Source organism: Cupressus sempervirens, chromosome 9 (assembly GCF_028749045.1).
Source record: "Cupressus sempervirens isolate cs-2001-9-10 chromosome 9, ASM2874904v1, whole genome shotgun sequence".
Lineage (NCBI taxonomy): Eukaryota > Viridiplantae > Streptophyta > Pinopsida > Cupressales > Cupressaceae > Cupressus > Cupressus sempervirens.
In genome coordinates, this window is record NC_143126.1 from 489,555,107 (window position 1) to 489,571,578 (window position 16,472).

At 35.3% G+C, this 16,472-nt stretch overlaps 1 protein-coding gene across 1 annotated transcript in view; it reads right to left on the reverse strand.

Moving 5' to 3' along the window:
- Positions 1-2,591: 2,591 nt before the first annotated feature.
- The window catches only part of LOC149539458 (uncharacterized), a 29,388-nt gene continuing 15,507 nt past the window's right edge, over positions 2,592-16,472 (reverse strand). The window contains exon 2 of the mRNA XM_089799216.1: positions 2,592-4,916. Within this exon, the coding sequence (XP_089655342.1) occupies positions 2,821-4,845 (2,025 nt within the window). The 5' untranslated portion in view covers positions 4,846-4,916 and the 3' untranslated portion in view covers positions 2,592-2,820. The remainder of the gene's footprint in view (positions 4,917-16,472) is intronic.

A 16,472-nucleotide genomic window follows, 5' to 3' on the forward strand; every position in this document is an offset into this window, starting at 1 on the left:
AAGTGTACTAGACAACAAAGACAACCAGAAAAGTTCAATGACTATGTGGCATTAGTTAGTCAATTGGTAGATATTGAACCTTCCAACTATTAGGAGGCTATAGAGCATCAGGTATGGTGAGATGCTATGGTTGAGGAGTATAAATCAATAATGTAGAATGATGTGGGGAGGTAGTTCTTAGACCAACAGATAGGGTAGTAGTTGAATAATTCTAGATCTACAAGATAAAGCACGGTGCAGATGAAAGCATCAAGAAATACAAGGCAAGGTTCATGGCCAAGGGATTCTCTTGGAAGGAGGGAACAGACTATGAAGAGACTTTTGCTTCAGTGGCTAGGTATACTTCTATATGTGCTGTGATCTCTTTTGCAACACAAACGAGATGGCAGATCCATCAAATGGATGTCAAGACAACATTCCTTAATGGTGAGTTAAAGAAGGAGGTATATATAGAGCAACCAGAAGGCTTTGTAGCACATAGTAAAGAGACCCACATGTGCAGATTGAAGAAAGCATTGTTCTGACTTATGCAGAACAACTTCCTCACTAAGAGGGAGTGCTAGTTTTGGGTAGCTTGGAGAATTGTTCATTTGTTGGAACATTCTAGTTGGACAGTTGTTCATCCATTGGAACATTCTAGAGATGTGTGGTAATTTCTACCACAGCAATATAAAATATTGCTAGTATGTTCTAGTATGTAGATGCCTCCACCTACCACATGTAGGTGTCTTGGCAAGGAAGGAAACATATATAGGTGCCTCCACATGTAGATGCCTTGGCAAGGAAGGAACCACATGTAGGTGAAAGTAGGTGAATATAGGTCAGCCATATCTAGAGGTTTCAAAAGCCCTCTATAAAAGAGGCATTGGTAATCAGAACTAAAGTGAGGGAACACAACAAGGCAACACAAGATGTAGTAGCATTTGTAGTGTTAGCAAATAGTCTTACAGTGTTAAAAGAGCAACCCATGTTATAAAAGCATTTATAGTGATAGCAAATAGTCTTGCAGTGTTAGCAAGGACAACATAAATTGTTGAAGTATTTGCAGTGATAACAAATAGTCTTGCAGTGTTAGCAAGGGTGCAGTGATAGCATTGGGAACATTTGCAATGATAGCAAATGAGTTTGCAATGAGGCAAACTGTCTTGCAATATTAGCAAGGGCGCAGTGATAGCATTGGGAATAACAATGGAGAATATAAGAGGGAGAAATTGAGAGGTCTGAATTCTACCAGTGAGAGGCAATGAATTTTGTATCTCCTGATTTGTTGAAGTTAATATATTTTCTATCTACAGAACTGATTTTCCCTCAGGGGTTTTTGCAAGGACAATTTGTCCGAAAATATTGTGTTCATTGTATTGTGAATTTTTCTCCTTATTTTGTTGGTAAAGTTGCAGTTGTGTTACTTTTCAATATTAGCTGAGAATTTGTTTTCAGCAATTTAATAATTGTTTACGATAGAAGATTAATAATCAGTGACTGAAATAGTATTAATTTTCACAAAGACCACCATCAAGATTATTTACAGATGCAAAATATAAACGCCTGTAATGGAAGTGTGGAAGGCACACAGAATGTAGAGCCAGTTCAGAGCCACTCACGCTATTCTGCAAAGTTTGACTTGCTTGAGCCCGCTTTGGTCTGGATAATTTGGACAGGTATCTGGTGGAGAAGCAATTTTTTTCTGAGGAGATCAAAAATATTCTTGTTTCTCAGATTGAGGAGATTAGATTCGACATTCGGAGGACCCATTTGCACAATTTTGGGTTTAAGCAGATTTCATGAAATTAAACACTTTTGCCAGGGCATTTCTTTTTCTACGTTGTCTAAACATCTTCAATGATATCCAAGAATAGACATCTCAGACTCTGAAGGAAAAGATGCAATCAATTAGATTGTTCTAGAAGCATAAAATCACTAAGAAAGCAAAATACGTGAATAGTAGATAGAATAAATGGATAGGGCCTGAAAATATTCACAAATAGAGCTTTTAGAGTAGTAGACGCTTTCAAATGGTCTTCTTACTAACCGGCGACCCCCTCACAAACTGGAGAAAAGATCATACAAAGGAATATTTAGGGAAAAAGTTGCATGGCAATAAAAAATAAAGGGTTTAGAGAATTTTGCTTGGTAGGAAATTCAAACACTATTCAGGATTTTGTTTGAAGGATAGTTCTGTAAGGCAATGATTCTTTAGGCGGTCATAGACACCACCAAACAACTCTGGCGACTTGTCTGCATTAGATCTTCTTGCAAGCTCCTTATAAAAAACTAAATATGCCCAATGCTTTGTGGCGAGTCTGCAATTAATGACCTTTCAACTATCAACAACGTAAAGCTTATCTTGAAAAATTTACTGTCATGTCCACTAAAATTTGCACATAACCCAGGTTAAGGAAGAAGTTAAACAGTGCAAAATGTCTTTTCGTTGTGAATCTTAGAAGACTGACCGGGAATTGTTTCAGTGTCGTTGATCAGACATTTCTGGTGGTATCAGACAATTTTCCATCCACTGACACTTTTCCGTCTAGTGGGTGATGACCACGGTGAAAAGCCTATCGGCTTAGTTATATAAAAAGTATATACAAATAGTCAAATAAAAAAGTTAATGTTATTATTAATAGATAATTAAATTAGAGCATTCGCTGAAAACTTCACCATTTTGTACAAATATATGCTATGGCTCAGATTCAAAGACATTGGGCGAGTAAAAAACACTAGATTTACTATGTATACAACTCAATCGACCACTTCTCACAAGAGCTGATTAGGAAAACTAAGGAAATAGGATAAAATCATCTTCCTTGTGCATTGGTCACCTCACTGATCTGCCACTCCTATATGACCGACTATAGCCCAGAGCAGAGTTAGAAATTCGCCTCCTACAGTGAGCGTCTCTGCATGTGTGGAAGCTTTGTTTTTCAGCGCATAAAATATAATCACACCACTCCAGTAATCTGAAATTATTTTCCACCTTCGCTCTTCTGGCTGCTGCTGCAGCTGACGAGCTAGTTTTGCACCATGTCCAAAAGTAGAATAGTTTTCGTAGCTTTTCAATGCGTTGTAGTCAAGGTGGGGAAGGCTAATGAGCTCATTGTGAACATCCATGTGCTTCACATTTGCAATGTCTGGATGGAGTGGAAGAAGCTTGGGCGTGGACACTAGTAAATACGCGCAATACCTTGACAACTTCCCGCTTACACGAACATTCCTTTTTATATCCTCCGCCTCCCCTCTTGAACTGGGCTCTGCCTCTCTCTGCATCTCACAGATTGTGGTAGCTATATGCCAATGCAGAATTAGATGCTCTTGATCTTGCTGTGAAGCCCATTTCAGATCTTCGCAGTAGTTTACTTCCAAACCGAAATCATAGGACTCCAATTGTTTTCTACAGCTTTCCACATCTCCTTTTTCTGATGAGCATCTCTCTCTAAGTTGCTCAACAATAATTATTTTCAGATCATCTAGGTCGGTGTCTGTCTTGGTGTACCAGCCCGTAACAAGGCTTGTGAGGCGGAGAAATTTAGTGAGCTTCCAGATGCAAGGAGAGACATGTGAGCAGGTGTCGATCATCGAGTATTGTGATAGCTTCTCCTTCCAGTATTTACCACCGCACCACTTGCGGAACCTGCTTATTATCCGAATAGCAAGCTGTATTAACATGGCCATGTACAAATCTAATCCTATCCTTCCACAGGCACTATCATTATGCTGAATACGGGAGCAGATTAGCCAGACCATTGTCCAATCGGACGTCAAAACTCTGCAGAGTTGAACAATCTCTGAAACAAGAGCAACAGAGAGGAGCACATACGCTACCATTCGTTGTGCAAACAATGTTCCCTCCACCACTCCCTGCGACCTCAATTCGCTATAAATCAGAAAACCAGTTATTCCCATCAGACAAATGTTGACAAAGCGCATCACTATCCCCGCTTTACTGAACGCCGTACCACTTGACTTGGAGAACAAAAGGTCGTATAGAAACTTCAGCTCGATCTCCGCGACTACAAATATCATCTGTGCGGAAGGGATATGAGATAACTCCTGGGCAAAGAAGAAGTCCCTCGTTGTGTTGTAATATCTTTCGTGGAGATAGAGATTCGCATATCTGCGCTTATTCATTTTGAATAATGCATGAGACAAGCAGAGCAGGTAGTTTTCTGTGACTTCTTTTCCCTCCGAATTCCAAACATCGTTAATGGTTACCATCACATTCCTTGTCTTTCGCCATTGTTTCAGTCCCATGACCAGATAATTGCATCTTCCGCCCTCCAGTTGCATAAAGACGTTCATGGGATCAGCAGAGCTGACAATCTGTGAGAGGCTGGAGGATCTCAAGGCCATGTTCCTTTCGCCGTACTTGTAAACACCAACAACCAACAAGAGCAGAGCCGCTGCTAACAGACGCCCTTCCAACTGTGATAAACACACAAGGTAAGCAGCCACTGAGGTCTGGTAGAACATGGTGAGCAGATGTCTTAACCAGAGCTCATTGTCTTGCGTGGAATAGGCGGTGATTGTATCAGGTCCACCCAAATGCGAGAGCAAAATGGGGGCCCATATTCCGAAAATTGCACGGCTACCAGATCCTCTGAAGCGCACCATGGTACCGAGTGCGTAGATTGCGAGAGCATCGGCAGACATGTAAGACAACCAGATAACCAACTGAAATGCTGAATATCCACAGCGGTATCTGAGTGCGCCGCCAAGAGAGAGGAGAAGCTGCACCACCATGCTCAACAGCACTACACAATTTATCATTCCATCCGTTGAAATCTGATCGGAGAAATCGGATACGCTGTGTTCCATCTCCGCGCGAAAATTGGTCCATTTTCCCTCCATTATCCCTTCGAAGTCTCTCAGAGTCTTGCAAATGGAATGCACTTATCTATCTACGCAACTTTAGCAGCAACCTGCATAAGAGCAAGACATAAGTTTTATGGTCTTATTAGATATAAGGATAAATGTTTAGAATTTTGCAGATGTAGTTGCACAGATCTACTTAGAGAAAACAGAAAATAAAGCAGTCCTTATAGAATAGTAAAAAACATAGCATCTATAAAATAAAACTTGATCAATCTCCCGTTTCATAATTAATTGTGACATGCATAGAGTGGATGAATTATACAATGTTAACATCACCATTTGAAAATAATGGTGAAATGCAAGAGCAACTAACACTTCGGTGAAATGCATGAGCATATAACACCAGTTCTTAACTGGGCAGATATAAGAATAGGGAATAAGTAAATTAATGAAACATGATCATGGTTATTAATTGTCAACATAAATTAATTACAACAACCAAACAATATGGTCGGCACAGACCAGTGAAATCTCTAGAAACACATGGAAAAAATGTGCAGCCGTTTTTCTCAACTACCACCATTAAATACACAACCAAATCTATCTCTAGAATGCTCTGTAAATTTATTACTCATTCAACTATAAATAGAATGGTTGAGGCTGAGATATCAGCGCTCATTTCCTGAGTCTTTTGCTGTGTTAAATTCTCTCTATTTTTGTTCATGGTATCAGAGCCATGACTGAGGGTTGGTGCATGATAATTTGCTACGTCAGTTGAGGAAGAACTGAAGAATTCAAACGAAGTGCTGTTAGGAAGCTGCCACAGGGATTTTGCTGTTTGCCATTAGAAATCTGCAAGCTGGCAAACTTGATACCATTGTGGATCAAAAGCATCGATAGTGCTGAAGGTAAGTTTCAGCTACATGTCCTTTAAATGGAATAAGCTTTCGCGTGTAGTGGTGCAGCTGAAGAGTAGTTTGAAATATTGGAGGATTGAGTTGCTGTGTGGGGCAGAATTCTGTGTCATTTATATTGTTATGGTTATCTATTTTGCTATGATTTTAGCCAAATATGGTTGAAGTGCTGATTTAGCAGTTGCACTATCTTTTGTTTTCTGTGATATTTATATGTGAATGAGAAATGTGAAGACATAAATAAATTGTGTGCGCTTTGGGATTGACTCAAAATATAAAGTTGAAAGTGGTAATTTTAGAAGTCTTTGTTTTGATAGGTTCTTAATAAGGCAAATATCAAGGCATGGTCTTTGCTAGATACTTGATGCTTATGTGATTGAGTGCATGTGTGTCGGTAATTGATTGGAATTTAACTATGGCTGCCAATGAGATGTCTAGTCTTGTGGTTAGTGAAAAATTGGATCGATCAAATTATGCTAATTGGAAATGTGAGATGGAGTTAATTTTACAAATGAAAGATTTATGGGAACTAGTCAAAGAAGAAGAACCTGAGGATCAAGATAAACTTGATAAATGGAATAAAAAAGATATGAATGCACGTGCTACACTTTTGTGGCAAATTAGTCCAGGGATTAGGCCTCATGTTCAAGGTCTAAAAACAACAAAGGCAATATGGGAAACTTTACAAACAATGTATGAAAGAACAAGTAAGTTAAAAGCAATGGATATTAAGAGGCAATTAACTCATTCGAAAATGAAAGGAGATAGCATGAATGATCATATTGCTAGATTGAAAAACTTAAGAAATCAGCTTGCAATGATGAAGGTTGAGTACAAAGATGATGAAATCATAGAATTTTTAATTGAAAGTCTTCCAGAGGAGTATAATAATTTCATTCGCACTTTAGAATTAACTGACAAATTTGAAAATATAAAATTGCAAGAAGTCTATGGTGCTTTGTTAAATGAAGAAGAAAGGCTTCACAAGTTTACAAGTGAGTCTAGTAAGAGTGAAGCATTTGTAGCTAGAGGGAAATACAAGAATTATAATCAAGAAAGAACATATCAAAATCAAAGACCTAATCAAGGGAATCAATATAGAAATTATCAAAGACAATGGTCTCAACAAAGAGATAATCAAAATAGGCAAAATTATCAAAGGCCACAAAATGAAGGGAGAAATTACAATAATAATCTCAAAGGAGCAAATACTATCAAATGTTTCAAGTGTGGAAAAGAAGGGCATAAAAGTGATCAATGTTTTAAGAAATGGCAAAAGAGATTTAATCAAAGAAGGCAATCAAATTTTGTTCAAGAAGAGGGTGATCATCATATAATGATAGCTTCTTTGGCTACTCAAGGTGATTCAAGTAATGCATGGTATATTGATTCAGGAGCTAGCCAACATCTAACTCACAACAAAAATATTTTTAGCTCTTTAGAAGCAACAAGAGGTGCAAAAATATTTCTTGGTGATGATAGTTCACATGACATAGAAGGAATAGGTACAATTTCAATGAAAGGTAATGATGGTAAAAATTTAGAGATAACTAATGTGAATTTTGTACCTAGATTGGCTAAAAATCTTCTATCAGTGAGTCAAATAACTCAACATGGATATAAGGTGGAGTTTTATTCAGATAAGTGTTTAATCAAGAATATTAATGATGGATACAAAATAGTTGCTAGAGGAGTTGAGAATGATGGATTATATAAATTTCAAGATAGTGTTGCTAAGAAGGCTTATATCACTACAAGATCATCCTTAAGTGAGTTATGGCATCAAAGGTATGGTCATTTAAATTATCAAAGTTTGGCTATGCTTTCAAAGATGAATATGGTTGATGGATTGCCCTGGATAAAATTAAATACAAATGTGTGTGAAGGATGCATGGTTGGTAAACAACATAGAGACACTTTTGAGAGGTCTACATGGAGAGCAAAGAGAAGTCTAGAACTTATCCATAGTGATTTGTGCGGTCCTATGAATCCAACATCAAAGGGAGGAGCTAGGTATATCTTGACATTTATTGATGATTTTTCAAGGAAAATTTGGGTTTATTTCTTGAAACAAAAGGATGAAGTGTTTAACAAATTTGAAATATTTAAAGCTCTTGTGGAAAATGAAAGTGGAAATAAGATCAAGAGAATTAGAACTGACAATGGTGGAGAATATGTAAACAATAGGTTCAAATCATTTTGTGATCATCATGGGATCAAAAGAGAGATGACTAATAGATATACTCCTCAACAAAATGGTATTGCTGAAAGGAAGAATAGGACTTTAGTGGAAATGGCACGTTGTATGCTACAATCTAAGAATCTTCCTTTGTTTTTATGGGTTGAAGCTATTAATACTGCATCTCATGTTTTGAATAGATCTCCCACAAATGTTTTGCAAAACATTACTCCTGAAGAAGCTTGGAGTGGAAGAAAACCTAATGTTAAGTATTTTAGAGTGTTTGGATGTGAAGCCTATGCCCATGTGCCAGATGAGATTAGAGAAAAGAAATTTGATAAGAAAAGCATTAAGTGCATCTTTGTGGGGTATGATGACCAAAGGAAAGGATATAGGTTATATGATCCTAGTGTGGAAGATGTGTTTACAAGTAGGGATGTCAAGTTTAATGAAGGGTTTGACGATATGCCAATATCCACTCCTATTCCACATATGGCCATTGAGAATCATAAAGATCCTAATGATTTTGAAACTGGTGAAAGTTCTAAGGAACCCTTTGACATGGATGAAGAATCTAGTCCTTCCCCAAAGACCAAGAGTATTCAAGAAATTTATCAAAGGACTCATCAAATTAATTATGCTTTAATGACCACCATAATGAAAACTAATGATCCTCAAACGTATGAAGAGGCCAAAGGAAAACATGAATGGGAAGAAGCTATGAAAAATGAGTATGATTCTTTGATAAAGAACAACACTTGGGAATTGGTAGAGTTGCCAAAAGGTAAGAATGTGGTTAACAATAAGTGGGTATATAAGACCAAGTTCAAGTCGGATGGGAGTATTGAAAAACATAAGGCAAGACTAGTGGCCAAAGGGTATTCACAAAAAGAAGGGATTGATTACACAGAAACTTTTGCCCCAGTAGCAAAGATTAGTACTGTCAGAGTTATTATAGCATTAGCAGCTCATTTTAAGTGGCCTCTACACCAAATGGATGTTAAAAATGCATTTTTGAATGGTGAAATTGATGAAGAGATTTATATGACTCAGCCACAAGGATTTGAAATCCAAGGGAAAGAACATTTGGTTTGCAAATTAAGGAAGTCTCTATATGGTCTCAAACAGGCTCCAAGGGCTTGGTATGCTAGAATTGATGAATATTTTCAAATTCAAGGCTTCCATAATAGTCCACATGATCCAAATTTGTATGTGAAAGAATTTGCTAGTGGTGATATCATAATCATTGTGCTTTATGTTGATGATCTTATTATCACAGGACATAGCATGGATAAAATTAGTAAGATAAAGTTAAGCTTGCAAAATACATTTGAGATGACAGATCTTGGTTTTCTACACTATTTTCTTGGTATAGAAGTATGGCAAAAGGATGATGGATTTTATCTTTCTCAAACTAAGTATGCCCTAAACATATTGAAGAGGTTTGGAATGACAGACTGTAAAAATGTATCTACTCCAATTGCTTCGGGGTTGAAATTAAGCAAGGACATGGAAGGTGAAGATGTTGACCCTACCTTATATAGGCAATTGATTGGTAGTCTTGTATATTTAACACACACTCGTCCTGATATTTCTTTTGCAGTTAGTGTGGTTTCCAGATTTTTGAGCTCAACTAAAGTCCCACATTGGATAGCTGCTAAAAGAATACTAAGATATGTGAAAGGGACTTTAACGATGGGCATCTATTATTCATTTCATGGAGATATTTCCCTTGTTGGCTATTCAGATTCTGATTGGGTAGGATGCATGGATGATCGTAAGTCCACTACAGGTTATGTTGTCTATCTTGGTGCAGGTCCCGTTTCTTGGTGTAGTAAAAAGCAATCTACCATAGCTCTATCCACTATAGAAGCTGAATATACTGCGGCAAACAAAGCAGCAAAAGAAATCACTTGGCTACGAGCTATCTTATCAGTCCTTAGGCAACATCATGCAGGGCCTTCTCTACTTCATTGTGACAATCAAAGTGCCATATCATTGTCTAAGAATCCCGTGTTCCATGCTTGCACCAAACATATTGAAGTTTATCATCATTATATCAGGCATCTCCTCCAACAACAGGTGATTCATCTTTAATATTGCAAGACAGAGGACCAGATTGCTGACTTATTCACCAAGGCTTTAAGTGAAGCCAAGTTTGTATCTCTTCGACATCTTTTGGGCTTAAGAGCAGTGACATAATTATGGTTGTCATTCAGGGGGGATTCTTATGAATTTCAACCATTGTATTTAGGAAACTACAGATTGTAAATGGGTACCTAACAAGGCCTTAGGCCAGGACCCATCATATGTAGATTATGGGAGGATATTTAGATAGTAGATATTTAGTATTGCTATTGTAATTAATTTAGGGGGGATGTCAACATAAATTAATTACAACAACCAAACAATATGGTCGGCACAGACCAGTGAAATCTTTAGAAACACATGGAAAAAATGTGCAGCCGTTTTTCTCAACTACCACCATTAAATACACAACCAAATCTATCTCTAGAATGCTCTGTAAATTTATTACTCATTCAATTATAAATAGAATGGTTGAGGCTGAGATATCAGCGCTCATTTCCTGAGTCTTTTGCTGTGTTAAATTCTCTCTGTTTTTGTTCATTAATAAGAAAAAAAATAATACATTGTAGATCTGTAAATCGATAAAAACTAATGAAAGGAGACAGCAAAGAAAAGAGGAAAGAGAGACAGCTTGTTTATAACAAAATTTCTCCTTCAAAATTGACAGGAAATGCAATTATAGAAGTGTAAAAGAACATTCCTTCAAGACACAAGAAAATTGTAGACAACTATTGAATGATAACTACTATAGTATTAAATAAATAATCTTCTCTGAAACTAGGATGAAGATTAATCTGCATGACTATCTGGAATGTCACTACTCAAACTATGAGAAAAAGAAATATAAAGTCAAAAATATTGTTAATAGAAAATATAGAAGACAAAAATATGCACAAGAGCTTCTAAATAATGAATAGATAGAAAATAAAGGAACAACATCTAGCAATCAAGGATGTAGATGATACATAATCTATATGAATGATCCTAATGACAACACTCAATTATAAGAGAATAAAATGCTACTTGACAATGCAGGTGTCAATTGTAAAAAAGAACTAATCAATTATGAAACCAACGAAGAATTATGAAGTCATAGTTGTACAGATCTAGCTACGAGAAAGAGAAAACAAAGAAGCTTTTATAAAAATTAAAAAAATTAAAAAGTGAGCATCTATAAAATAGAACTTGATCCATCTCTCATTCCTTGATTAATTATAATATTCATAGTAATTAATTATTTATACAACGTTGACAGCACCATTTCAAATAGGAAATTATAGCGTACATGAACATATAACCTAGTCATTCGTTAGGCAAATACATGCGGAGGACATTAAGTAAAATCAAAAACATGAAAATTGTTATTGACGGGATACAACCTAACCCATTACAAATCAATAAATAAATCATTGTCGCACGAGAGTCCACTACTAACAAGATAATCATTTATGTTCAAAGATACTATCTATTCCACTATAATGACTTTTAATCAAGCTTCGATTTTGTATATATGCTTTCTTGATTTTTTCTATAAATGGTATTAATGTATGATTTAGAAAAATCATTTTCTTTTTGCTTGAAGTTAAGTGTAGTTGTCTTTAAAATAGTATTCTACAATGGGTCGACAATAGAATTTCCATAGCTCTACGAAGTCCTAGTCAACTACCATGTTTAACAGTTAATAAAGTTCTATTTAAATTTTAAAGTTTACTATCAACAGTTTGTGCGTTTTCGAAATTCTAAATCTCAATTTGGTTTGAAGACTTAAAGACTTTAATCCCTTTAATTATATGTAACTACGTTGATAAATAACACACATTTTAAGTTAGTTTTTCGTTGTGTTAATCTTGACTATTCTACTATCTATTGTCAACTATATAGATCTTTCTTTTTAATATGGTAACAACTTCTTGATCTTGAGTAGCTTTTGTACTTAAACTTTTAGTGGTCAAAAAAAAAATAGAAATTTTTCTTACAAGTTGTACAAATTTGATTTATAAAAGACTCTATCATATGAGATCTAGAAAAGAACCACAAATTATTGATAGCTTCATTGAGGATAAGACACTCTTTCTATTTTTAAGAGGCCAAAATTTTAAAGATAGGTCATTAACTTTTAGGACTAGTGCCTCATTCGTTGAGTTGTAGGGTCATACTTAATAATCCCTCTCTAACATAAAATATCTATACATAAGACAAGGTAAAATTTTATGAAATCCATGAAATAATAAATATGGGGTAGCAACAAGGATCATTGAGAGCATGAATTCAAATATCAAAATAATGATTACTGTGACCAACTTGACTTCTCACCAATAAAATTGGGTGTGAATTTTTCTCATTGAAATTGACATCTATTTTTAGTAGAGAAGTACTCTTAGAGTAGTTATTGGTAGCATCAAATCTATTCATTAATGGTATGTTGGGTCATCTAATGAGGTAGTAGGGGTAATTTCAAGAATCATACAAGTTGCAAGGTTTTGGGCTATCAAGCATCTTTCTATTTTAGTAATTTTCATAAGACTTTGAAATATTGATTTCGTTGTCCATTTTATATTTGTTGAATAATTTTAAGGTTTTGGATCCTTGAGCTTAAAAATTTGTTAGTCTACCATCAACTTGAAACCTACATAACCACTTTCAGTAGTTGTAAAAACTTTGAAAACTAAGACAAGGGAAAGGACAACTATTTAAGGATTTGGGATTAGAATTGTTTCATAACTCATATACAAATAAACAAATAAAGGTATCTCAACATCTCTAACTCCAAAAATATAAATGAATAGAAATATTCTAGATATCAAAGATTGGAAATATATGGAATTTAGAATGAGTGTATTAAAATAAGATAATTCTAAACTTGTGAGTCCAAATAGATGATAGTGTAATGAGTTTAAAATTTAAGAGTACATTACAATTGATGCCAAGATGATCTTGTGAGAGGTGTCCTTGCATCAATAATTCAAAAAAATATATGAAGTGAAAGAAGTGTTGGGAGTAAAGGATACCAAGTAAATTATTTCACATATCCTATATGCAAAAGATTGACCAAAAACAACAATTCTAAAAAATAATAAAGGATTAAAATCCAATGCTTAAAAGACCATAGAACTCATGCTAAAATGTTGAAATGGAGAATTATGAAATTTATGAAAAATAAAAAATAAAAAATGTGAAGATTAGAAAAAGGACAGGTCAAAATGAAGAAATTTAAAATTTGAAACATCAAAATTAGTAAATTCTATCATATTGGTATTCAGTGACTGATCATGCTATATTGTACATACTCAACTCTTAATTATCATTTTTAACTTGTCAACTCTTTCCTTAGGTTAACTTGTCAACAAGTTTCAAATTTGATTTTTTAACTAACATTAGTATAAAACCTTAAAGACCTATAAATAACAGGTTAATGTGATGTGAAATTATCATCTATTGTAATTTTCTCTTCATTGGATAGTGAAATATGTCAATCATTATTTCGTTGGCATATGTAACTCATATTTGGTTAACCACATAAAAATATTTCTGTTATTTATTTTTATATCTTATCTATTTCTACAATATTATAATTTATTCTTTATTACTCTTCTTTGCCTAAAACTTAACAAATCTTATTAGAGTGGTGTACTATTTATTCATTTGGTAGGAAATATCAGTTTTGAGTCAGATCGTTAGAAGAGAAAGACACGCTTAAGGTTTATAATCTTAAAGGCCAAAACTATCAGCTATAGAAGATGCAAGTGGTAGATTATCTTTATCAAAATGGTCTCTACTTGCCAGTTGGTGTAAAATAAAAGAATCCAACAACTAGGTTAGATGTGAAATGAGAAGTTATCAATAGTATGACACTACAAGAAATATGCTTGTTCTTAGCATTGTCCATGGATTTCAATATAGAAAACAAAACAATGGAAGATCTAATGAAGACATGAGACAAATAATATAAGAAACTCTCAACGTGAAATAATGCATTTATTTGGAGACACCAATGTAAAATGAGGATGCCACAAAGTAAGGTAATTTATGTAGAAAATTTATTAGAAAAAAATTTAATAATAAATAACAAAAGTGCCCAATGTTAATGGAAGGCATAAAAATATTCAAACTCTTATAGAAAAAATATATGACAGGGAAGGTGACCATCAAATTCAAGCCTTCTCTTGCATACATAGTTGTTTTGGTTAATAGAGATATTTTTTAATGAATATTTCCTTGTCTATTAATAAAATATTAAAGTCACATATTTACAAAAAAAGGGGTCGAGGGACACAATATCACCCCATGAGAGTTCATACGTAAGTAAATCTAGATAAACTTATAAACTATTCACAAGAAAAGAAATAGAATTAGCAACCAACAACCTTTGTTAGCAAGAGTAGTGCTAGCTGAGGGAGGAGGATCTTGGAGATCATTAGAACTCCATACATCAATGGGGTTAATGGGTCAGTTGGGTAAGGACCACCCATCATCATTATCTTCTTTTTCTTTTTCCTTTTTTTTTCCTCGTCAATCATGGGAGGCAAAAAGTCCAGGGCTAGTTGAGGAAAGAACCATTAAGACATGGCCTCATGCCACACAGAACCACAACTAGGAGCAATGGGAGAAACAAAAGGAGGAGTAGAAGTACGGTACTAGTTAGCTAGAGTCGTGCTATGACAGAGAAGTTGAGTGACATCATCGGCTTTCATTTCAACCACCAAGAGTGAAATGTCCCTTTACTGATTTTTTATGATATTTCCAGCCTTAAATCAGAACTTTAAAATTAAACAACCAATATTACAAAGATCTGCCAATTTCCCAATAAAACCCAAATCGGGTATGTCCAAATTAGTGCCAAAAACTTCACAACTTCACAAATTATTAATAAATCTGAAAATGGACATTTTTATAGAAATCTCAGCAGCATAACAGCCTACAAAATGACATTTCCAGATTTGTATAGCCTTTACACAACAGCTCACAAATGTAGGGCAAAACTATGCTCAATCGGGCTCCCGAAATTAACACAAAAAATGCTCGAAAACACCACAAAACACTCATAAACTATCTCATAAGTTTAATCACGACCCAATACATATATTCAGCCCTATTTTAACATCATAAAGTCTAAAATATAGCAGCAAACCAAACTGATATGAAACACCCAACTGAAAACCCAAACTCAAACCAAAAACAACCCCGAAAACACCCAAATCGGCACTATTCAGCACAAAGGAAAACTCTGTATGAGCATGCACATGGAATGGCTTCAAACTCCCGTCCTTAGCCTTCCTGGAAACCTGCAAACTCCCGTTCTTGGGTCTCCTTCTCCACAGGTTTGGCAGCCTCTGAAGAACAACAAGAAAATTAGCAAGAATCAAGATGTAGAATGAGCCCAAAATGCCTCCAAACCCCTTTTAAAGAGGGCATAACCCTAACTCACGTCCAAGAGGGGTTAATAAAATATAATTTAATAATAATTTTTATTTATTAGTCCATTGGTTTCCAAAGATTAGCCCCTTTTTCCGAAATTTCACCTTTTTGGAGCCTGCCTGCCTTAACAAAGTTTTTTTTTTTTAATTATTTGAATACGGGACATGACAAAGAGAGAGAAAGAGGGATCCTCTAATTAAGGTACATCCAAAAATGGTGAGAAAAAGAACTATGGCCCCAACAATGACCACTAGGTAGACTGCAATCAGCAGCACATGAGTCTAGTAGCACTCTAAACCACCATACAATGTGTATTCCCCTAGTCGTTAAGAAACTCCTATAGGTGGGCCACCTCAAGGGACATCTTGTTGGCTTGTGCTTATATCTTCATTATTGCATTGTTACATATGCATGCTTTAGTATACATAGAAACATTTATATGTAGAAATTTGTAAGTGAAAAGAACAAGACTCATATCCTTCCAAAGAGTGAAAAGAATCTTTGTCTTGAAAGCATGCCAAATCTAGGTATACTTGAAGCTAAATTTGGGTGAATTTCTTAATAAGATAATGTCCTAACAAAATGAATCTAGCCTGGAAGGCTTAAAAATGTATGAATGTAGAGCCAATACTGTTGGGCTCTATGACATAACCAAAAAATAATGCTGGAAAGACTTAGGTTTCTCACTAAAGGGACAACGATGGTGAGGATTACCTAAGTGCTTAAGCCAAGGACCCAATGACAATCCCTGGAATAAAACACACTAAGAAAAGTGTGCAATCTTTGGCTCTATGATGGCACTCAAAATAGTATTAAACAAGTATCTCTAGTTTTGTTGTGAAGACTAGAGGTGCCATCAATGGTTGAGAGTATCAACCATAGGTAAGTGTGGCACTTGTCAAAGGTATCCATCTTGGGCTAGTAATTAATAAGAGGAGTATGTTGACACAACTTCAGATCCTTCTACCATAGCTTGACTAGATGAATATCTATCTTATGGAGCATATTAGGAGGCAAAGTAGAGCTCAGAAGGTCAAAAGTCTGATGATCTAGATGAATCAAACAAA